Source organism: Rana temporaria, chromosome 8 (assembly GCF_905171775.1).
Source record: "Rana temporaria chromosome 8, aRanTem1.1, whole genome shotgun sequence".
Classification (NCBI taxonomy): Eukaryota; Metazoa; Chordata; class Amphibia; order Anura; family Ranidae; genus Rana; species Rana temporaria.
Genome location: NC_053496.1, coordinates 90,704,538 through 90,728,035, shown reverse-complemented (window position 1 = coordinate 90,728,035; position 23,498 = coordinate 90,704,538). Strand labels below are relative to the sequence as shown.

Sequence of the window (23,498 nt, the reverse complement as noted above, 5' to 3'; positions counted from 1 at the left end):
ATTAGACATCTCCGCGGCTGCCGGGAACCTTCCGACCGGAACACAACATCCGAATCTGGAGGAAACGAAAGGACAAGGCCAACACGGACCAACTTCATCCGGACCAGCTTCATCCCAACGGGGACTATAGGAAACCCAAACCATTCGGAGCCGACCGGTCAGTTGTCCTCAGGAACATGGACCAACGGATTCAGTCAACGGCATCCCGACTCCGGATCTGGAACGCAGTAGGAACCTCCATCTGCGGTGAACTAAACCCATGGATCGAAACGGACAGCAATCCCAACGGGGATAGTGAAAACGAACTCCCGGGGCGTACCAGCCTCCGACTTGCAGGGTGCGTGGTTCATCAGTCTAGAACGAGAGAGAGACAACCTCGTGACAGGGTTGGGTTGGGAGGGAAGATACTCGCCTCCTGTCTTCATATAATTAATATTTTCCGTCACAAGCTAGGAAAATCTCGAATTATACATCAGACAGGAGGCTCATATCTTATGCAAGTTCAAAGCTATAACAATGCATATGACCAATAACAATCAAAATAATCCACAACACTGACATAGATATGTGTACCTCCTGTTCAAAGCGGGATTGGCGGAAAAGCGGTCGCTGACAACAGTCCGCCGCTATAGTAAGTCACAGAGGAAACCGGAAAGAGAGGATTAACGTAGGAAACGAGGAGTTGAAAGACTTGCGAAGATCGCAGCGAGGCTGTCAAGGACATATAAGTCTGTAGACAGCGGACCACATACAGTTGTGGATGTGCGGGAAAGAACGGGTAGAAAAACCGATCGAAGTACCGTCTGGTCCAACGCACGACGGAAAAAGACTTGAGTCTCTGAGGCGAGGAATGACGCCTGGATATGTCCAAAGCCTTGACGTCTGACCCACGATGATGGAAATCAGACACAAGAAGACAGTAAGCTCGAAAGACAGTAACCTCAAAACAGAGTGTCAACGTCCCCCAGCCCGAGAACATGATCATGACCTTGGAAAAATCCCAAGTGTGCTGGTACATTGGGCGATTTAAACTTAACGCCTTCAAAATTGACACACCAACGGATCCAAAGAGTCTGCCCGATAATTGGCTATTACAGACCCTGGCGCTTGAACGGGGTCGACCCGTCGTTGATCACACCAAGTAACCCAGAGTCCCCAGGTAGATCGAGATGCTGATCTAGTCCCGGGGCCCAGTCCAAGGCAGGGAATCCCTAGCTGTTCCCGAAAGGTCGTAGTCTGCGACCGGAACCCCGATACTAACCATGTGAGGAGAGGTAGGATGTGCTTCGTGAGTAGAGGGTGCAGATCCCCGTTCGGACCAGCGAGGAGGTGGGGGGAATGAGGAAACAACCTGGGGAGTTCCACCGTCATCCTCAGAAGGAGGGGAAACCATGGTTGCGTCGGCCACCACGGAGTGAACCGCACGACTGATGCCCTCCGGCTCGCTAAGTGAAGGAGGACCCTGAGGGTCACCGGGAACACATGGTGCGCCTCCGGATCCGGCCTCCGGTTGTAAGAGCGCGGAAACTGGTGGCTGATACGGGGAACAAACAGGTCCATAGAGAAGGATCCGTGAAGTGAGCGAGGATCAGGGACCCTGACCGGTGCGGTCGCCAATCGTTGGAATCGGTCGGGTAACGAGAATCCAATCTGCCACCCTATAGGGATAGTCTGTGGCATATCCCGCAATCGGGACAATGTTGCATTCCAGGCAGAAGTGCCCGAAGTCTTACTAGATCCGCTAGGATTCTGGATCAGGGGCCCACCAAGCGATCGACGTACCGGACTGCGGGTACGTTGTCCGAACGCAATAGCACACAGCAGATGGACGTGCGTGGCAACAGACTTCCGATGGCAAAAAAGGCCGTCAGGGGTGTACGTGTTTATGTGCAGCCGAGGGTTCTCTGCGGACCACGTCCTACCGGAGGACGAGGGACTGCACCGAGCACCCCAGCCGAGGCGGCTGGTATCCGACCCTATGACGAAATCCGGTGAGGAGTTGAAAATGTCTCGCCGTTCCGTTTGACGGCATGACGTAACCACTACCGTAGGTCCACCATGGCTTCACTTAGTTTGTATAGCGAAGCCCCTAGCGAAGATGTAGAGTCTCGAGTCTCTGGAGGGTTCGACAGTGAAGAGGGGCTGGAGAGTGGCCTGGATTGACACCGGGAACAGGCCGACTAAGCGAGTCAGTCCGCGTAAGGACACCCGCTGCTGCCCAGCATGATACTGATGTCTTTGCGGATGGCGGCTAATTGGGTATGGGTAGCCGAAGGATCGCTAGGTTGGTGTCCACCAAGAACCCCAAAAACTCTATCTCCTGAAATAGGGAGATAATAGGTGTTCATGATCTATGAGGAGTCCCAGATCGCGAAGCGATCCGACCATCCAGGAGGCGTGTTCGCTCGCTAGGCGAGGGGAACCAGCCATTAGAAGTAGGTCGTTCAAGTAGATGTTCAACCTCACCCTTGTTCCACAGGGCAGTAAGTTGGTGAGATTTCTCAAGCTCCCACCGGACGAAAAACCGCCTTTCTTCTTCCTGATCGGGAAGATGTTGTTGAGGAAGTTCAAAGAGAGCGGGTCCATCTCTACTATCGGCTGTTTGGTCCAAGGTCTAGCAACCTGTTGTCCATTAGGACGGTGTTTAGGTTTGAAAAACCGAATGGGATGGTGAACCAGGTATACGCCTGGTAATATAACTCCATTTGTCCTACCGTCTTAAAGATATCATCAATTAGCGTGATCCCATTGTGCTAGGTCAACCGGCTTACAGAGGAGGTAGCCTGCTCACTAAGGCGTAGGGTTAGGTGATAGGTCCAGAGATCTAAGACCCAGTACTGTGAGGTCCCAAAGGCCCTCTCTATTCCCTTCCTGGAATACTGAATGATTATGGGATCCACCTCTGGAGTGAGCACCACCGTATTTGGTAATGGAAGGGTGAGTATTCCACCCTCAACTTGTCCGGTTAGCGTACCGATCGATCTCCGGGTCCAGCATTCGATCTATTGGATCACCTCAGGTAGAGGTGCCCAGTCACCGGAGTGTGGGTGGCCAATCACCTCCTGATCGAAAAATGGTACTCCACAAGAGTCCAATAAGGTTTTACCCTGGGACCTAGGGTTGGCGTCGTCATGGAGCGCCATGTGCCCACTGCTCACATAATCATCATCATTATCATCATCATTGTCATCCTCAGACTCAAAGGTGTTAGCCGCCTCGTACTCCGCGGACGACTCTGGAAGAGTCCACGAGGAGTCTGGCTCAGTCCGTCTAGCGGATCGCTGCCTCTGCATGTGCATCTCCCCGAGGCTCGGGGGTCGATTGGAGTCTGGGAAGGCAGTGGGTCGGCAGGCCCGGGAGGGTACTGCCTGGGGCATGTTATTTACTTCCCCTGCCGGGGAGTCCGTGGGTCGGCAGTCCTGGGAAGGTACTGCCTGGGGCATGTTATTTACTTCCCCTGTCGGGGAGTCAATGGGTCGGCAGTCCTGGGAGGGTACTGCCTGGGGCATGTTATTTACTTCCCCTGCCGGGGAGTCCGTGGGTCGGCAGTCCTGGGAAGGTACTGCCTGGGGCATGTTATTTACTTCCCCTGCCGGGGAGTCAGAGGGTCGGCAGTCCTGGGAGGGTACTGCCTGAGGCATGTTAATTACTTCCCCTGCCGGGGAGACGGAGGCCACATTAATGTGACGGCGCATACGGGACGCCATGCCCTACTCAGGGGCGTTATATCCTTGCCGGGAGATCCGGACATATGGGTGCATGTGGGTTGGAACAACCGATGCCCTGGTAGTCTGGTCGGACCTACCGACCAGCTCAGGAACCAGTGCAGCACTGAGGTAGGTAGGGCCTTCCAGGGCTGCGTCCACCACTTCAGTGGTACCAGTAGGGAGTAAAGGATCTGTCGCTAGCCACAGGAGAAGAGTCAGCTGTCTGCGGACAGCACGGCCGTGCAGCACAGGAAGATATGGAAGTTATGTACTATAACTTGTATAGTAATTTCTATAATTCATTCAATTATTGTTATAATTTGTTTATTTATATATATATATATATATGTATTTATTTATTCAATTATATATAAAGTATAGTTTAATAGTTTATATTTTAAAATTTGTTTATTATATATATTTATATATTTATTTATTTATTCAATCAAATAGATTGTATAAATTATTTATTTATAGGCATCTATGTTCATTGATTTATTTATATTTATTTAATAAGTCAATAATTTATTCATTCGTATAATTATTTAAATTTATTATTTATTTACATGTATTAATATATTCATTATATGTAGAATAGACTACAGGGGAATAAATTCCCAGAACAAGAACTGATGTTAATGTAACTGAAGGTGAAGGAGTGACAGAAGCAGGGGAGGGGAGGAATTCCCCACCAGATAGGTGTGAGTGACAGAAGTTAGATGAGGGGAGATATTCCCCACCACAAGGGGAGCTAGACGTGAGGCTTGGGGCCGTAGTCTCGCGAGACTACGGCCTAACGTGATTCGCATAGATCAGTGAGATCTACACAGAGTTCCAACCATACAGCCGCCCGCACCCTGGCGTGGCGGCGATGGGGAGAGACGGTCTAGCACACGGAGGATGGGGTCCCCAGGACAGGTCCGCAGCAATGGCGCCGTCGATTCGCGACAATAGCGTGATTGGTGCAGGGAGATCCTCACCGCCACGCCCCCCTCAGAGATGAGACGCTCTGAGGAGAAGGAGAAGAAGGGAGGTAGGAAAAAAGGCGCCGAGATGTTAAAATGGCGCCGTCCTACCTCCAGTCAGAAAACGAGCAGTGTGCAGAGCGCACCGGGGGGGGAACAAAAGAAGCAAAGCAGCGGTATTTTGTAAAATAAACAAATAAAGAAGCCCAATGACTGTAAGATGTACACATCAGAGGAAACCGCGTTCTCTACAAAACGGGTGGCACAGATAGCAAAGTGGGAAAAGCATACAGCAAAAACTAAACGTTTATCATTTTTAGAAATATCAGTTGTGCTTCATAAGACAGAAGGTTGATAGAACAACACACATATGAAGGTCTGAGGGGATCAGAGGGTATATACAGATACAGGTGGAAGTTAAAGGGAATAGCGGAGGAGGGAAAAACCTCCGTAGCTGTAATAAAAGCCGGGGTGGGAGGGGGGGGGGGATCCCCAGCACCCTGTGGAAAGACGATGTGACATTAGGATCTACACAAATTAAAAAGGCTGCTGATAACCAAATAACAAGCAAGCCTACATAAAAATTATAAACATAGAGTAATGTACTTATCTGAGTTCTGGCTATGAGCAGAAAGAAAGAGGAATAGGTTACCTCAGACAGTCCCTTATATAGGCTACGGTCTGGGAGGGGCTACACTGGCCCAGGGACTGCTGGGAAGGGTAGTTCTTTGAATTTTTTAAGTTACAATAAATGTTTACTGTATTTCTGCTATGGGCATTATTAAAGAAAGATAATGCATAAGATATGAGCCTCCTGTCTGATGTATAATTTTTTTATTCACATTTAACAGGGTACTCACATTTTAGTAGAAAGGTTAATACACATAAAACATAAAACGTGCTGTAGCTTAGAATAGCGTCTGCTCTACCGGTTTCGTCGATCTGACGTCATCTGGAGCGCGCTCCAGATGACGTCAGATCGACGAAACCGGTAGAGCAGACGCTATTCTAAGCTACAGCACGTTTTATGTTTTATGTGTATTAACCTTTCTACTAAAATGTGAGTACCCTGTTAAATGTGAATAAAAAAATTGTTCATCACTTTTAAAAACGGTATCACGCTATTGGGCAATCTATTTGTCTCCTCTTCTGAGCGGTGGAGTTTTTTAGATTCTGGGAAGATCCAGGGATTTGTCAGTATATTATACTGTGAACGCCTGTTACCCCTGCAGGGGTTCAAGTATCTGGTGAGTGCGGGACCACAGGGAGTGAGCACGATTTTTGCACAGAAGATTTATATCTACGTTGATTTCACGTGGAAGAAGCACACAGCACCTTCATTTATTTATTTATTTATTTAATGCATGGAACTTTTTGCGTAAAGACTTTTTTACTCACAGTATGAATACTGTTTGTTGAAAGCACACTGCACCATATATATATCTATATTCATTGATTCACTCAATCTTTTTGCATGAAGCAGAGATGGAATGAGATTTTAGCACTGGTACACTTTTTGTTTTTATTATTATTTGTATTTTGAAAATTTTTGTTTGTTATTTGGATCACCACGCAGCAATTTTTGACCTTTTTTGGTCTCATTGTATCACCCATACAACATTTATTATTATTTGACATTAATCTACACTTTAGGTTGGCGCCACCACCTGCTTTTTATATTATTTCATACTTTTCTCCATTTTTGGGGATTTTTCTGCAGGGGCAGCCCCTCATACTCATTATATATATACCTTTCAAACACCTGAGAGCCTAATTATTTTTAAATATTCTGTAGAGCAGATTCACATTTTTCTTTTTTTTAAGATTCGAACCATCTATGGCCGGCTTAAAGTGGATATAAACCTGATTCATGAAATTTCACTTAAGCACATATATCGATCTCTCTCTCTTTCTTTCTCGATAACTTCTAACAAGTTATCTGTCAACCCAGATAAAACCAGCCTGAAATTTGTATGGAGGGAGATTGCTATGAATTTGCAGATAACTTGTCTATTCACTGCACATTCCTTCCTTTGCCTCCAATCCGCTGTCTTGGGTGTATGCCAAGAATACACTCCCAGTGCTGAACAGGAAGGGAAAATCTCTAGCAGGATGAACACTTTCTAAACAATATATAAAGCTGAAGACCACAGATATACATGTAAAAATTATGTAGGGAGATTTGTTTCATCACTGTGTATCTGAGGCTGTTCCATTCACTGGGTATATGTGAGGGTTTACATCCACTTTAAGCTGGAGCATGGCAAGATGTGTTTTAATACTCAGAAGTTTAGAACTCTCTGGGCTTCAGGTTGAACAGCAGTGTCACTCACTCAGTGCTGTCTGCATACTTGATATTTTCATATATAGAATTTGTGTGCACAGTGACTGCTGTGGTCTTCATAGGAATCTATAGTGTCCAGCTTGGACTAAAGAACATGAAGCTGGATTGTGCTAATGAAAATAGAGACCAACTTCAGCACATGGCAGTGGTGTTCAGCTTAAAGGAGTTGTAAAGACAGAAGGTTTTTATCTCAATGTATTCTATGCATTGATAAAAAAAAAAACACCTGTGTGTAACAGCCTCCCCAGCCCCCCTTAAATACATACTGAGCTGCATCTCTCTCCAGCGATGGCTGTCTGGGACTCTCCTCCTGATTGGCTGAGAGATAGCAGCGGTGCCATTGGCTCCCGCGGCTGTCAGTCAAAGTCGGATAGCCAATCGGGGGAGAGAGGGGGTGGGGCCAGTTCAGGGCTCCATGTCTGAATGGACACAGGGAGCTGTGACTCTTCTCGGGTGCCCCCATAGCATGCGGCTTGCTGTGGAGGCACTCGACAGGAGGGAGGGGCCAGGAGCAGCAAAGAGGGGAAAAACCAACTGCATAGAGTAGGTAAGTATAAATATGTATGTTATTTTATTTTTAAATGAGAAATTTACAATCACTTTAACACTTGCTTATCATACTAAGTTCTGTTGCAAAGGTAAGTGAAAAATATCCCCACTATATGGTTCTGGGGTCTCTTTCCAATTTAACACGGCTTGAAACCCTTGTCCATTCCACCTAAAATTGCACTGTTTTTGGGTAATCTTGATAATGTTATTTGGTTCTTGTGTCAGTTTCCCTTCTGTAGCTGTCCAAATATACTTTCCTTTTATATTTGTGATGAAATTGCTATATTTTTATTCAGCAATGTTTGCATGTTTGTTAGGAAGCATTTTAGTTTTATATTGACAAGAAAAAGAAACCTAAATGTAAAACTGCCTATGAGAACTTTTTTGTTTTAAATGTAGAATTTCATTAACTCAAACATGAAAAAATAATTTTTCTTCTCATAATTATAAGAAAATGTAAATTTCCTACCTCTTTAGTTTTCCATTTTTACTACCAGGCAACATTACATAGCTAACAAACGTATTCTTCAAATGCATTTGTTGTGTACTGGAAAATGATGGGTGTGATACAGATAATTGGGGTGGAAGCATATAATAGAGAATTGGTCATTTTTTAACTTTTGTGTTATCCGATATTACACTTCTCATCTTTTTCATTCATTTTGCATGCATCTGCTCACTTCTGTACAGCCACAGTTGAGGCAATTGAGGCTGATAAAGGTATGCTTCGTGTCAGGTCTGTTTGGGTGGGGACTTAATGTTTGTGTGGTTTTGACCCAGTTTTTACTTGCACAACCAGAGATGGATCCCATTATTGATCCGTCCCCCCTTTTTGTACTCCCAGATGAGTTACTCATTTTTTGTTTCTTATCTGTGGCATGGTGTATAGACTATCTTGGATCTGTTTACACCTCACTAGAATGTTTCTGTGTACTCTGTGTTCTGTGTTTGTGCAGTGGAAGGAAAGATCCAGTGTTTTCTAGATTCATTTCTTCTCTAGAAATTTGATTTATGCATGTCCCTAATCATAATTCCTGTGTGGCACATTTCAGTCGTGTGGTTGTATAACTGTTCTGGTGGTGCAAGACCTTTTATTTCCTTTTTTGTTGTCAATTTGTTTTTTTTAACAAATATCACATTGTATTTAAATCGAATTAAAGGTTTTATTGTACATGAGAATCAAATTAAGAATCTCAGAGCGGATTTTCCTGAGTTAGTGAACAGGATGGCTTATGTTTAATTCACATGGCAGACATGGGTGTTACCTAGTCCGAGCATGATACATTGTTCACTGTATTTTTTATTGTTAATAAAAAGAAGCATGAAGCAAGTCAGTGTTGCAGAGCTTCAATGGGCATTGCGTTTCTATGTGGATGGATTAACAGCAATAAGCATTTATTAATTGGTTTGCGCAAAAGTTATAGCGTTTACAAAATAGGGGATAGTTTTATGGCTTTTTTTTTTTTTTACTAGTAATGGCGGCGATCAGTGATTTTTTTTTTCGTGACATTATGGCGGACACATCGGACACATGACACTGATCTCCGCTCCGAGTACACAGAGCCGAGATCATTGTCACTAGTCAGAGCGGGGAGATGCTTGTTTACACAAGCATCTCCCCGCTCTATACCTCCGTGAGACGATCGCGGGGATCCCCACATCGATCGATCCCCCGACTCACGGGGATGACGGCAGCCGCCACCACACAGACGGGCATTTCAAGTGGACGTACATATACGTCGATATGCCTGTCCGTGCCATTCTGCCGACGTATATGTGCAGGAGGCAGACCTTAAGCAGTCAAACCTTATGGTTTTTTTTTCACACCTTTTCACGAAAAACATGTCTATTTTGCAGCGTTTAGGGTGCCATTAAAGTATGTGAAGTCTTACTTTGCAAAACAATCCATTTAGTTTAAGGCCCCTTTCTCACGGGCCAAAATCTACTAGGCATCCGCTTGCTCTGTGAGGGATCAGTCTGGTGATCCCTGCTGAGCAGGTGGATGGTTGGTCCATGTCCGCTCTGCTAATGCAGATGGGATACAGACACAGCCTGCTCTCCTCTATGGGCGGTCAAATGTAAACGGACTGGTTTCAGTTTACAACTGCCATCCGCTCTGCTAGATGGTAGGCCATCTGTCTATTTTTAGCAGATCGGATTGGATGTAGGAGGGGGTGTAGGCACAGAATGGAGGGTCCAATCGAAAAACTGACAACAAAAGGCAAAACATTTGTGTGTCAAAAAATATACCTTTTTTGTTAAGTGATCATATAACCTCTGCTCTCAGCTGGGTTAGGAACGTGGAGAAACAGGAGTATGCAGAGTTTCCCAGTAAATGGCTGCCGGGGGGGGGGGGGGGGTAATTTGTGTATGCTGTCAGTACATTGGAGAACAGGCAGGCTGTTCTCACAGCTAGAAAACTGACCATACTGGGATGGATGTGTGTGGTCAGTTTGAAATAGGAAATCAGGGACTGGCAGTAACACCGGGTATTTTACAAAACGGGAAGAATGCAAAGAGAACAGGATTTATCACAAGTACAAAAGGCACATATCAGTAATAAGAAATGTTGAGGTAACACATTCTTTAACAATGAATGGCACTGCAAGCTCTTCTTTTCCTGCAGTGCCACAAGCCATTTTCCAGATCCCTTCGTTTACGAGGAAAATGTAAAATGTGTGTGTGTGTTTTAATAGACAAAAAGTGTGTGGGGGAGGGAGGGGACAAAAACAGTACATCTCTGCAATACATGTACATTTGCCCATATGTTAAAATCACTGTAGTTATATTAAATACCTGTCAATCTTCTAGTCATCCATTAGGTTGACAATGCTGTCTGCACTGAAATGCCAAGTAACGTTTTCAGCTCTACCTCCCATGATGAACTAATAAACACCCTCCCCTCCGCCTCTCTTTATCTTCATAACAATAGTTATGATAGTTCTGTAGTCGACCTTGAGATTTCAGTGCAGCAGAAGCGCAGTAGTGTTGGCTCAAACTGGAAGTTAGGAGCACATTGAATTTTTAGCAGATTAACAGATACTTGTACTAGTGTTAAAGCTGAATGCTAAGCAAATCTAAAAGATGCACATTAATGCAGCTCTGTAATCATTAAAACATGACTACGTGTATTTTCTTGATCGTACAGGACACAGGCTGCTTTAACTTTTTTATTTTGCTGCCAAAGCTCTTTTTGCTTGATTGATTTTTTTTGTATTCATTCCCCCCCCCCCCCCACAGATTAGGTAAGACGCCCCCAACCATTGTATGTTTTATGATTGGCAAACTCCTCAGCAAAGGCTTGACTGTACCCAGCCCTCACATTGTGGATGGTGCTGGGAAGGTCTCTAATGTTACTTTGCAATGCAATGAATTCTGCTGTGGGTGCTTCACTTGGCACGTGGTGCAGATCCAGAGCCCTAGTCTGCTTGGTGCAGAGACCAGCCCCTGAAGATCCCTGTAGGGTTATGCCCACTGTTAAGGGTGAAACCAGCATGAGGTTCAGTCTCTTATAGCTACCACTGAAGTGGGGAGTACAGGCCAGATGCCCTTTAAACATTCACCCAGGGTGCCCATTTATTTTCTCTTCTGGGACGCACTTATGACTGCTACCACATTTTCAGGCATTACAGGGTAGCCAGTGTTAAGGTTTGTTGGCATTTGTTTTACTTATTCTACTGAAGAGTATCTAGTGTGGTGTTGTGCTATTTACCCTCTTGGTGGCACTGTACTGCACCTACACAACCTGAAACTCATTGCATGTATTCGCGGCCTGTTTTGAGGTTGGTGGTCAATGCACGTGTGCACCCTGCCCCTTCCTCTTTGGTTTTGAGACACCAGTTGAGGAACATCTCCAGGTTCTTATCTTTGAGATTGCATTAATAGCGTTTTACTCTTTTCTTATCCTGGGTAACGGCTTACAGGTGCTTGCACCGAGGCGTCCTTCATTCTGTACCACTTCTGCGTAGGTCATAAGTACTGCCTTGGACATTTTGTTCACACACACATGCCCAACCATAAGCAGAAAGATATGAGGGGTCAGATTGGCTCAGGTTGGGGTTGTAGTACATCAGTTGAGGGGTCAGGTACCCTCTTCTCTAATGGTTTCCCCATTCTGACTCGCTGCCTTCCTTTGTCCATTTTGCTAGTCCATCAACCACACTAGGCTCATTTCTGTCTAGGATTTTTTTGTCACAATGTGTCTGATTTCATTTGCAAACTTTCTGGCCTACTTGAGGCTCTAGACTACAGGGACCATGGGCGTACCCTTTCAACCTCCAGCTTCTGTCTTTGGCTTTGCCTTTGAGCCAGACACAATACAAGAGGAAGGAAATATCTGCTCAGGAGGATTCCTGGTGTTCTAAAGATTCTGATCAGGGTGACATGCTTTCTACAGAAATCTACCAAACTCAAGCAGACTATTTACACTGATGGGTTCATGTCACAGGTCCTACAAGACTGGTGGACCATTCATAGTGCAGTGCGGCTCACGCAATGGGCAACCAGCTGTGAAGCTGAAAGCAGCATATCCAGCTACCCACAGTTAGGATACCTTTGCCATTGGCTCCTGCTGCTGTCAGTCAAATCCAGTGAAATGGGAGCAAGGCTGTGGGGGCAGAGTCCGGCTGTCTGTATCAATGGACACAGCAGCAGGAACCTGGGGTGCACCCGCACGAGTGCCCTCATTGAATTTGGCTCTCCCTGGGGGTACTAGAGAAGAGGAGGAGCCAGGAGTGGGGGTGCAGTGCAGAAAGGGAGGATCCGGGAGCCACTCTGTAAAGCTTTGTTTAAAAAAAATAACAAACCTGTTATACTTGCCTCCTCTGTGCAAGGGTTTTGCACAATCACTTTGATCCTTTCTTGGGCAGAGCTGCAAATACGGGCCCTGTCTGCAGTCCACATCCCAGGCATGGAAGATGGTCAGGCAGACTTTCTTGCAACAGGTAGGGGACACTATATTTGTGCACCTCCTGGGGTCCTGATTCAACAATAAACTTGAAATGTTTGTTGCCAGGTCAAGAGAATTTTGGGCCTTCATTGTGGATGCTTTGGTAACGCTGTGGGATAATTTCAACCTAAAGTATGCCTTTTTGCCTTCCCAGATTCTCCCTTGGCAACTCCACAGGAATGAGAAGGATGACAATTGGGCGATTACAATCACATTCCAAATTCACCTAGGACAGGGGTCGGCAACCCGCGGCTCCGGAGCCGCATGCGGCTCTTTTAAACCTTTGCCGCGGCTCCGGGACACCTTTTGCGGCCAGCGGAGGACTTTACACAGCGATCCCGGAGTTAACAGTTCGGGCGCGCTGTGACAAATGTCCCGCCCTCCTCCTCCTAGCAGACTAGCTTGTGTGATAGAGCCAGTGTGCTGTCTGTCACACAAGCTGGTCTAGAGGAGGAGGGCGGGACATTTGTCAGCGCGCCAGTGTGGGGGAGCATCGTGACACAGCACAGTGTTAACAGTAAGGCTGTGAGGGGCTTACAATGAGGGGGCTGCCTTGCGATGGTGACGGGAGCTAATTATTTTTAATGATGATGATGGTGGGAGGGGGGGGGGGGGGGGGGGCTGGCTTGCTATGGTGAGTGGAGCTGATGATTTTTTAATGATGAATCATCATTAAGAAATCATCAGCTCCCGTCACCATCGCAAGCCAGCCCCCCCCCCCCCCACCATCATCATCATTAAAAAATCATCAGCTCCCCTCACCATCGCAAGCCAGCCCCCCCCCCCCCCCACCATCATCATCATTAAAAAATCATCAGCTCCCCTCACCATCGCAAGCCAGCCCCCCCCCCCCATGGGGGGGGGGGGCTGACCTGCGATGGTGAGGGGAGCTGATGATTTTTTTATGATGATGATAATGGTGGGGGCTGGCATGATTTTTTAATGATGATGGTGGGGGCTGGCATGATTTTTTAATGATGATGATGGGGGCTGGCATGATTTTTTTTATGATGATGGTGGGGGCTGGCATGAGTTTTTAATGATGATGGTGGGGGCTGGCATGATTTTTTTATGATGATGGTGGGGGCTGGCATGATTTTTTTATGATGATGGTGGGGGCTGGCATGATTTTTTTATGATGGTGGGGGCTGGCATGATTTTTTTATGATGGTGGGGACTGGCATGATTTTTTAATGATGATGATGATGGTGGCGGCTGGCTTGCGATGGTGAGGGGAGCTGATGATTTTTTTATGATGATGATGGTGTCGGCTGGCTTGCGATGGTGAGGGGGCTGATGATTTTGTAATGATGATGGTGGGGGGGGGGCTGATGATGATGATGGTGAGGGGGGATGATGATTTTGTAATGATGATGGTGGGGGGGGGCTGATGATGGTGAGGGGGGGGGCTGATGGTGATGTAATTAATGATGGTGGGGCTGATGATTTTGTAATGATGATGGTGGGGGGCTGATGATGGTGAGGGGGGGATGATGATTTTGTAATGATGATGGTGAGGGGGGCTGATGATTTTGTAATGATGATGGTGAGGGGGGCTGATGATTTTGTAATGATGATGGTGAGGGGGGCTGATGATTTTGTAATGATGATGGTGAGGGGGGCTGATGATTTTGTAATGATGATGGTGAGGGGGGCTGATGATTTTGTAATGATGATGATGATTGCATTTGCTGGGCATGTGGAGGTGGAATCTTATCCGATATTGGGCATGTGGAGGTGGAATCTTATCCGATATTGGGCATGTGGAGGTGGAATCTTATCCGATATTGGGCATGTGGAGGTGGAATCTTATCCGATATTGGGCATGTGGAGGTGGAATCTTGACAATATCAGATAAGATTCCACCTCCACATGCCCAGCAAATGCAATACTGTAAAATATCAATTAGCAGTGTTATATTTGTTTTAAATGTCGCAATGGTTTTGCGGCTCCCAGTTTTTTTTTTCATTCGGAAACGGGTCCAAGTGGCTCTTTATGTCTTAAAGGTTGCAGACCCCTGACCTAGGAGGACATTGGTACTCACATAATCGAGCTCCTGGCAGACGCTCCATGGGGCCTTCCATATCCTCTAGACCAGGGATATGCAATTAGCGGACCTCCAGCTGTTGCAAAACTACCAGTCCCATCATGCTTTTGCCTCTGGGTGTCATGCTTGTGGCTGTCAGAGTCCTGCTATGCCTCATGGGAATTGTAGTTCTGCAACAGCTTAAGATCCGCTAAATGCATAACCCATAACTCTAGACCTATTTCAAGAACCAGTTTTCCAGGCTGCTCCTCAGTCACTCGCTTTAAGTATGGCTGTTGAAGCCACGGTCCTAAGGGACAGGAAGTCAAAAACTTGCTTTGCTTGGTGCAAGTACATCCTAGAAAGTACTCCGTGGGATGTATCCTTTCCTACAGTCTGGTTTGGCCTTCAGTACTATTAAGGGACAAATCTGAGCCTTAATTGTTCTCTTTTACAGACTCTTGGCATCTCACTCTCTAGTTAAACTCTCTGTTCAGGGAGTGGCTCACGTCTCTGCCACTTTGTTCCCCTGTATTCCTTTGGGATCTTGATTAGGTTCTCTTGGGTCTTCAGAAGCCGCCTTTTAAACCTATCGGGGATATTCTCTGGTCTGACCTTACCTATAAGGGACTTTTTGGCTGTATGGTTGGCCCTGGAACCTTGGAATAAAGTTTGATGATGATAATTTTTTTCAATAATGTACAGGCACTATTGCTGTGGTGCATCCGAATATTAGGTAGCTGGCTTCTACACACTGAAGGGCTACCACAATCACCTTAAGTGGTGAAGGTCTATGTACAGTATATGGTTCTGAAATTGGCTCTTCAATTTCAAAACAATATACAAATCTTACAAGAAAATGTAATTTATTGTGGCCATCACCTCTGCGAGGAGAGTTTCAGAGTTGGCGACCTTATCCTCTAAAGCAGGGGCCCCCAAACTTTCTAAACAAGGGGCCAGTTTACTGTACTTCAGACTCAAGAGAAGCTGGACTGTGGCCAGCAGGAATAGAATTAGTTTTTTTGGCATCAATGTGTAACAGGCGCTCTCAGCGCCGTAATACACTCCACGCTGGAACGCGTACGACGACCGCGCGATTACGTAATCGCCCAGCGCCGCGTGCGTTCCAGCTTGGAACGCGGAAGTGCGGCTTGAATTAGTGCTTATGCATTACACCTGCATCCTACCTATAAAGAGAACAGTTTGCAAGACTGCACACTGTTCTATTATTGTCGGCCATAGCCGGCCTGGCTACCAACGAACTACATGTACTATCCATCCCCTCAATTAAAACGAGCAGTAACTGAGTAGCAGCGCAACCCGGATGCAAGCTGGGTATCTATTGCCTCCTTCCACACTGCCCATCTTACTGCTGTGTCTGGGGACACCCTAGGATATCCTGCACCAGGAGACCCTCCAAGACGCAATCCCATTGCTGCTGCAATACTCTGCGTACTCTCATCCTCTGCAAACGGATAAGTAGCAACTTTACCTAATTTATACTACTTAGAATTACCTGCTTCATATATTACCCTTATCAAGTACTGTATTTAAATTTGGATTATTGAATACTAATTTGCTGCCTGTGATTACTTAGTGTCTCTTCAGCTGTCCGCTGTAGAATATCTTTAAAGGGACATACACTCTCAACTCAGCTCAGCTATACTTGCCTCTCCTACGCAATTATTAATTGCATACAGTATTCTTAAAGCGGGGGTTCACCCTAAAAAAAAATAAAAATTTTGTCTACCATGCCATTCAGCATACTAGAGTCAGCTACAGTATGCCTTTATTTTATTTTTTTCGCTGTACTCACAGTTTAATCCATTAGTTAAGTTTCAGACTCCCTCGGGGAGTAGGCGTTCCTATGAAGAGGGAGTAACATGATTGACGGCCGGCTATGGCGCGTCACGCTTCGCGAACATAGCCGAAATAGGACTTGGCTCTTCACAGCGCCTGCTCAGTCAGCTCCTAGTCTGTGCGCAGGTGCCGTATAGCGCCGAGTCCTACTCCAGCTATTTTCGGGAAGCGTGACGCGCCATAGCCGGCCGTCAATCATGTTCCCCTCTTCTTAGGAACGCCTACTCCCCGCGGGGACTCTGAAACAAAACTAATGGATTAAACTGTGAGTACTGCGCAAAAAAAATAAAGGCATACTGTAGCTGACGCTAGTATGCTGGATGGCATGGTAGAAAGTTGTTTTTTAGGGTGAACCTCCACTTTAATTGCTACGTGCCTGACATACGTTCTTAAATGTATATGTGCCTTGTCCCTAAAATGCTGAACATGTTCGCTCTAACATTTTCATGCTAAGGCTCGAAGGTATCTCATACCTGCTCCCTTAGTAGTCCAATGCATTCCTTTATGTTTAAGTGATATGATGTAGAGAACCCCCAAACTCCTGTTCTCTGATTGGAGTGACGCCTGGGGTCCCATACTGATAATCACTATACATTGGAGTTTTTAATGCAGTTGTGCTTGTTGATCTTTATTGTAAAATTTCTACGCTAGCGGTTGGAGGCATGTTGTAATACCTCCACCCTTAGTAGCTCAATGCATTCCTATATGTGATAGAGATAATGTAGTGACCCCCCCCAAACTCCTGTTCTCTGATTGGAGTGACGCCTGGGGCCCAGTACTGAAATCTCACATAACATAGGGAGGTGCATTGAATTATTTTCTTAACTGCAGTTGTGGTTCACTCCCGTTCACCGTAGTTTGTGACACAGTGGAAGTAAACCGTGCCTTATCTTTGGTATTAGGGGGAGGAATAGTTCCCCATTGTTGGTGTCAGTGATAGAAATGGTACCCCATTGTTGATGTCAGTGGCAAGAATTATGCCCAATTTATGGTGTCAGAGGGCAGAATAGTGCATCATATCAGTGGAATGAACCAAAGGGTAGCATCTGGCTCCCGGACTGCAGTTTGGAGACCCCTGCTCTAAGGAACCCTTCTTGGTGTGTTGCACAAAGACCAGGTTGTCTTGAGTGCTAAGGCCTTCTTTCTCCTAAAGGTGGTGTCTGTCCTCCACCTTAATCTGGATATTGTCTATCCTTCTCTAAGCCCTGCTTCCAAACATAAGGAAATGTCTCCTCACTGTCTAGATGTGTGGTGAGAGTTTACCTCTCAGCTACTGCCACGTTTAGGAATTAAGACTCTTGAAGGTCTCCAAAAGGGGCTCCCTGCCTCTCATTTCACTATTGCTAGGTGGATCAGAAAATGTATCATTAAGGCCAATAGTCTGAAGAATAGGATTCCTCCCTTCTCTATTAGGGCACTTTCACACTGAGGCGGTGGGGGCGGTAGCATAGCGGTAAAGCGCTGCTAGTTTTGGTGCCGTTTTACTGCCGTTTAAGCGGCGTGCTTTTAACCCCCCCTCCAAAGGGGTTAAAAGCGTCCTTAAAGCGCCGCTGCCCATTCATTTCAATGGGCAGTGGTGGTGGATACACCACTGCCCCAAAGATGATGCATGCAGGACTTTTTTTTTTTAGCGTTCCGCAAGCACACCGCTCCAGTGTGAAAGCACCCAGGCTTTTACACTGGAGTGACAGGGGAGGCGCTTTGTAGGCACTTTTTTTTGCGCTAAAACAGCTGTAAAGCCCTCAGTGTGAAAGTGACCTTAAGGCATATTCTACTAAAACTGTTAGTGTCTGACTGGCTTTTCAGCATCAGGGACTCAGATTTGCAAGGCTGCCAGCTAGGCTTTTGTTTACACATTTCTTAAAGTCAAACTTTACTTAAAATCAGAATTTCTGTTGATCTCTCTCCCTCCTTTGCCACTGCTGTGAACACTTTTTTTTCTGGGAGCGGATACCTAGTTTTAACAGGTGCCCGCTCCCACTTCTGGTTGGATTGCCTAGGCGATCTGAGCAGAAGTTTGGCCCACATGCCCTCCCTGCCCACAACCTCCTGGAACACATGACAGGTCCCAGGGGGCTCCGAGTCCATTCATAAAGCACAGCGTGACTCGCGCATGCACAGGGCAGTAGAAGTCACAGCCAGCTTCTCACACTCAAGATGGTGCCGGGGTAGGAACCACCGGCCCCCGGTGAGGACAGCGCTCAATCTCTACAATGATGTTTATTAAAAGTCTGGGCACAGAGGAAGTGGGTTGAATGATGTTGACTGTTGGACGGAAGACATCTAGCAATAGAAGAAAAGCACTGTGTGGGTAGTGTCTGGATTGCAGCTGAATATTAATAATATAAAAACACAAAACCAGTTTTTGCTACTATTTACTGGGCTATTAATCTTTATCTTGTTTTTGGCTGGAGTTCTGCTTAAGAGACAAAATATGGGGAAATGTGTGTACAGAGATGTACTGTTGCAGTGTTGTCCGGACACACTTTAAACCACTGTGCTTCGATAAGGTATGAGGCTCAGGTTGGCCTCTACCGTGGGCTCACAGTGGATCAAGCGGGTTTGAAATTGGCAGTTCTTGCGAATTAAAGCAGAAGTTTGCCAGACCAAATTCTTTTGTAACCATAATGCACTACCTCTCCTTTAACCACTTGCAACCAGCGACGTAACCGTACGTCGCTATACTTTCGCTGGTTATACTGGGATGATGCCTGCAAGCATCATCCAGTACTGTTTTATTTGTAGCCACCACTACCCCCCCCCCTTTTCCGTTGTTTGTTTTGGCTCTCCCATTCCACTGGACAGCCAAACAAAGCCGGATTCAACTTTGATCGGCTTCTTGCTATAGTAAGCCAGAGGCGATGATCTGAAATCACTTCCGGTTTAGCCAGGATGTCAACGGCACCATTCTTTAAAAATCTAAAGTATTCAAAAACACTAATCTTGGTATTTTGAATGTTTTTAATGGTATAGGAGTGATTTGAGGTCTTATGGGCCCCAGATCCCCCCCATAAAGTGTACCTGTCACATGCCTATTGCTATTACAAAGGATGTTTGCATTCCTTGTGACAGCAATAAGAGAAAAATATTGAAAGCAACAGTGTATATAAATATACTTCAATTTTTTTTTTTTTAATTAGCACTTGAGTGGGTCAGGCATTTGTTGCTGACAGTTCATTCAGGAGCTGCCTTTTTCACAACACCATGCACAAAAAAAAAAAAAAAAAGACTCTGAACCCAAAACGCCACACAACTTCACTGTAACCCCTGCCATACATGGACACGACCGGGAAAAATAAATTTAAATATGAAACAATGCAAGTTTTTTGCAGGTGCATCATCTCAAACACTTCCCAAAAATTGACCAGCAGCATGTCAATTTAATTTAGGAGGGCTTAAGCTGTTCATACACTTTTTTTTTTTTTTTTTACTACGCTCTTGATTCCTCCATTCACACAATTCCTTCATGCTGGAAAATTGTATTCTGACAGCAGCATCCACAGAATACACTGATAAAGAAAAGTTTTCAAACACGTCTCTTCAACAGAAGTCGATCAAAAACCTCTGTCAAGCAGGGACTGCCACATACTGATCAAATACTAATCAAAATGTGTTTAATCCCTGCTGAACCAGCTGAATTTCGGTCAGTGTATGGCCAACTTTAGACATGAGACAACGGTTTGGTTACACTGAAAATAGAATACTATCAAAGTATACTGTGATCAAAAATGTCATTTAAAACCATGCTGGTTCCTAAATGCAGTGTACAGCTTTAAGAAAGATTTTTGTATTTTCCATGTTGGTCGTTAAGCTGCATGTAAATTTTTTGGGGGAACATTTTTGGCATTGGCACAGGCCTCCCATGGCAGTTGCCAGTTTCATACATATATATATATATATATATATATATATATATATATATATATATATATATATATATATATATATATATATTTTATTACAGGAAAATGGGCAGAATTTTAGGACACTTACCTGTCCAGGGCACCCACAATGTCCGCACATGAAACCGATCTGTCCCTCGGCTCTCGGGTGCTGCCGCCTCCATTTTCAGCAAGGGAATCGGGAAGTGAAGCCATGCTTCCCTACTGTGTATGCACGAGTCGCACTGCACGTTGTGAGTGGTCCCTGCTGTCTTCTGGGGCCTGTGTGTCTCCCAGAAGACAGCGGAGGGGCTGGACATGGCATAGATCGCCACGGATACTGCAGCGTTCTATGTCTGGAAGTGGGAGAAAATACCTGTATTAGACAGATATCTGCTCCCCCTCCCCCTGAAAGGTGCCAAATGTGACACCGGAGGTAGGATTCCAAAAAGTGGAAGTTCCATTTTTGTGTGGAACTCCGCTTTTAATGATTTTTGTGTTGAAAGCATAGCAAGAATACATGTGGCTAGTGCAAAGCTGTAATAAAAAAAATCTCTGAATTGTCTGTTCAGTGCTGTCGCATTATTATTCAGCTAATATCTATTACATTTCTGATATGTAAATCATATTAAATACAAATTACTTGAACTAACATTTCATTCTTGCATTTTAAGCAATACGAGGATTTTCGCCGCAACATAAAATCTGCAGTTTTGAAGAAGCAAAGGGATTGGACAGGATCAATGAAAGGATGCCTCCTAGGAAAGATGCCAGACAGCAAGATGGTATTAATTCAGTGAACACAAATGCCAAGGAAAATAATGGGACTGGCAATAACAACGCCCAGTGACAACACTCCATGTCCAGGTTTACTCACACCTTGCCTGAGAAGTCCTAGATTCATGCTTTGTGATAGAACAGCTTCAATAGCCAATGGGCACTAGAAGACCTAATAGCAGACAGTTCAAAGTTGTGGGAAATTCAGCAGTTTCCTGTGTGCAAACTTTCATGCTCCCAAGACAAGAAAATGCTAAAGTGTGAAACCCAGACACTTGCATTGTGCACGTTTCTAACCTGTCACTATTTGGTCTCTGAATCGTGGGAAGGTTTTGGGCTGTTTGTCATGAAAGCACATCTAGTGTAGCATCTCACGCTTATCATTGTTGACACTTAAGTTTACAAATGGAAATCTCTGTTTTTGTTCACTAGCTAGATTTTTTTTTCAAATCAAATTTAAGTACATCCCTCAAAAGCTATTTATTTAAAAGACATTTGTTTATTAAATGTCTTTAAACGATAGATTAGAGTCGTCTTAAATATACCGAGGCTGCAAAATGTATTTTAAAATGGATACGAACCAATGCCAAAATTAAAATGTTGGCTATTATTTAATGCTGACCTCAGGTGTATAAATTAGATGTTGAGGATTATGTATTATACTCGCTGTATTTTTTAGTTTTAAGGATTATGGAAAGATTTCTACATAGGAACATTTATTACTTGAACACAGATCAAACAAATATTTAATTTCAATACTTTTTGCCCGAAATTTGTGGAGATTTTTTCATCCCTTTAAAATAAAAAAATGTTTTCAAAAAGGACAAAAAAAAACAAACAAAAAAGATATATCAAGATTGTTCATTCTAGGGTACTTTTAATTGAGCAATGTACATTATGTTAAAGTAAATTTTGATTCATATCAAGTCTGTAAAGCTTGGCATTGTATTTTGTGTATGCATGTTTTCTTTTTTGCAAATATTTAATATATAAACCTATGATGTACAGGAACTGCATCTATAGGTTACATAGATGTTATGAATACATTTTAGTTTATTGTGAGTATTAAAGTTGCTTCTATGGCTGATCACGACTGAATAGCTGCAGGTTTTTTTTTTTTGTTTTTTTTTTATGGATTTCTTGAGTCTGCATAGACTGCGAACACTTCAAACGTTTGTTTAGACCGTGCAGGACTTAAGAAGATTGCTCTGTCCAAACGTTAAAACATTAGTGACTGTAAACCAAGACTGCATGTTCATTTCTTTTTTTAATATTTGCTGGACTGCTAAGTTGGAAGACTACAAGAACTTGCTTATTTGTTCCACAGAAAAATGAAATGTACTGATTTTCATTGTATTTTTGGTATATATTTTGACATTTACCTTTCCACCTCTGCAAGATCACTTGAACTTAAGGGTAACCTTTAGGATTTTTACCCCCCCCCCCCCCCCCATCCTGTCCCCCTTCATTCATGCTCTACAGACTGTACATACTCCAGGTCAGACATTTTATGCATGTTCTGAGTTATTGAAAACTTTTATAAACTGTAGCACACAATACAATTTGTGCATGGGCCGCTGCTCTGAACAGTGTGTCAATTTTGTATGTTCGCCCTTTTGCTTTTTAATATAATCTAAAATAAATTTAAAAAATGAACTGTTTTCCCTATTGGCAAAAATAGAAATTTGCCACAGCATCATGCAGCAGAAATGACACTTTGAACTCAGTATAAATTTCTCATGGAGAACCTTCTCTAGATGTGCAAGCCCTCTATAATGTATGTTTCTTCTATACTGCCAAACTTCTTCCTCTACAATATGCAACCTATTTGCAGGCGACAATGTATGATGTTCTCCCAAATAAAATGAAAATGTATTTAAAAATGATTCTCGCATGATTCTTGGTCCAGAATATAGGATTATGGGAACATTAGAAAGAGAAAATTATCACACAGATTTTCAAGGGGTTGCATCAGAGTGAGTATCCGTTTAAATCACAAGGTAAAAACGGTCTTAATAATTCTATATATAAAATAGGTTTTTAATTTCCATTTATTTATTTATGCAAAGCCTTAATCTGCTTTTGCTGAAGAGCATTTTTTTCTAAATCAGATTAAAAAGATGCATGTAATTTGATCCAAGAGGTACAGAGTCCTCATTACCCCTTATGTCCATCCAATTTTCTATTGGCAATGATAGCAGGAAGTGTGGACTGCTATTACAACTTGACGTTGTTTGAACGAGTAGTGGCACAACAGTGGGGTTAGGCTGGCGTGCAGTTTGCAGGAAAAACATTTTGCACGATTTCCTCATCAACACAGATAGTTGAATCCTTCCTGCTGAGAAGACAGTGATTATTGCTAGCGGCTATAAGAGCCGCTAGCAAAAATTACAAGTAAATCCAGCAGGCTGGTTGTACTCAAGTTGATGATCAAGTAATTT

At 44.3% G+C, this 23,498-nt stretch overlaps 1 protein-coding gene across 7 annotated transcripts in view; it reads left to right on the top strand.

Moving 5' to 3' along the window:
• PPP3CB (protein phosphatase 3 catalytic subunit beta) overlaps nucleotides 1-22,943 on the top strand; it is a 96,530-nt gene extending 73,587 nt beyond the window's left edge. For 4 of the 7 annotated variants that reach the window (XM_040362253.1, XM_040362249.1, XM_040362248.1 and 1 more), the window contains 2 exons: nucleotides 8,256-8,285; nucleotides 20,955-22,943. In XM_040362253.1, the coding sequence (XP_040218187.1) occupies nucleotides 8,256-8,285; nucleotides 20,955-21,130 (206 nt within the window). In that variant the 3' untranslated portion in view covers nucleotides 21,131-22,943. The remainder of the gene's footprint in view (nucleotides 1-8,255; nucleotides 8,286-20,954) is intronic. The other 3 variants (XM_040362254.1, XM_040362251.1, XM_040362255.1) reach the window with 1 other exon arrangement.
• The last annotated feature ends 555 nt before the right edge of the window (nucleotides 22,944-23,498 follow it).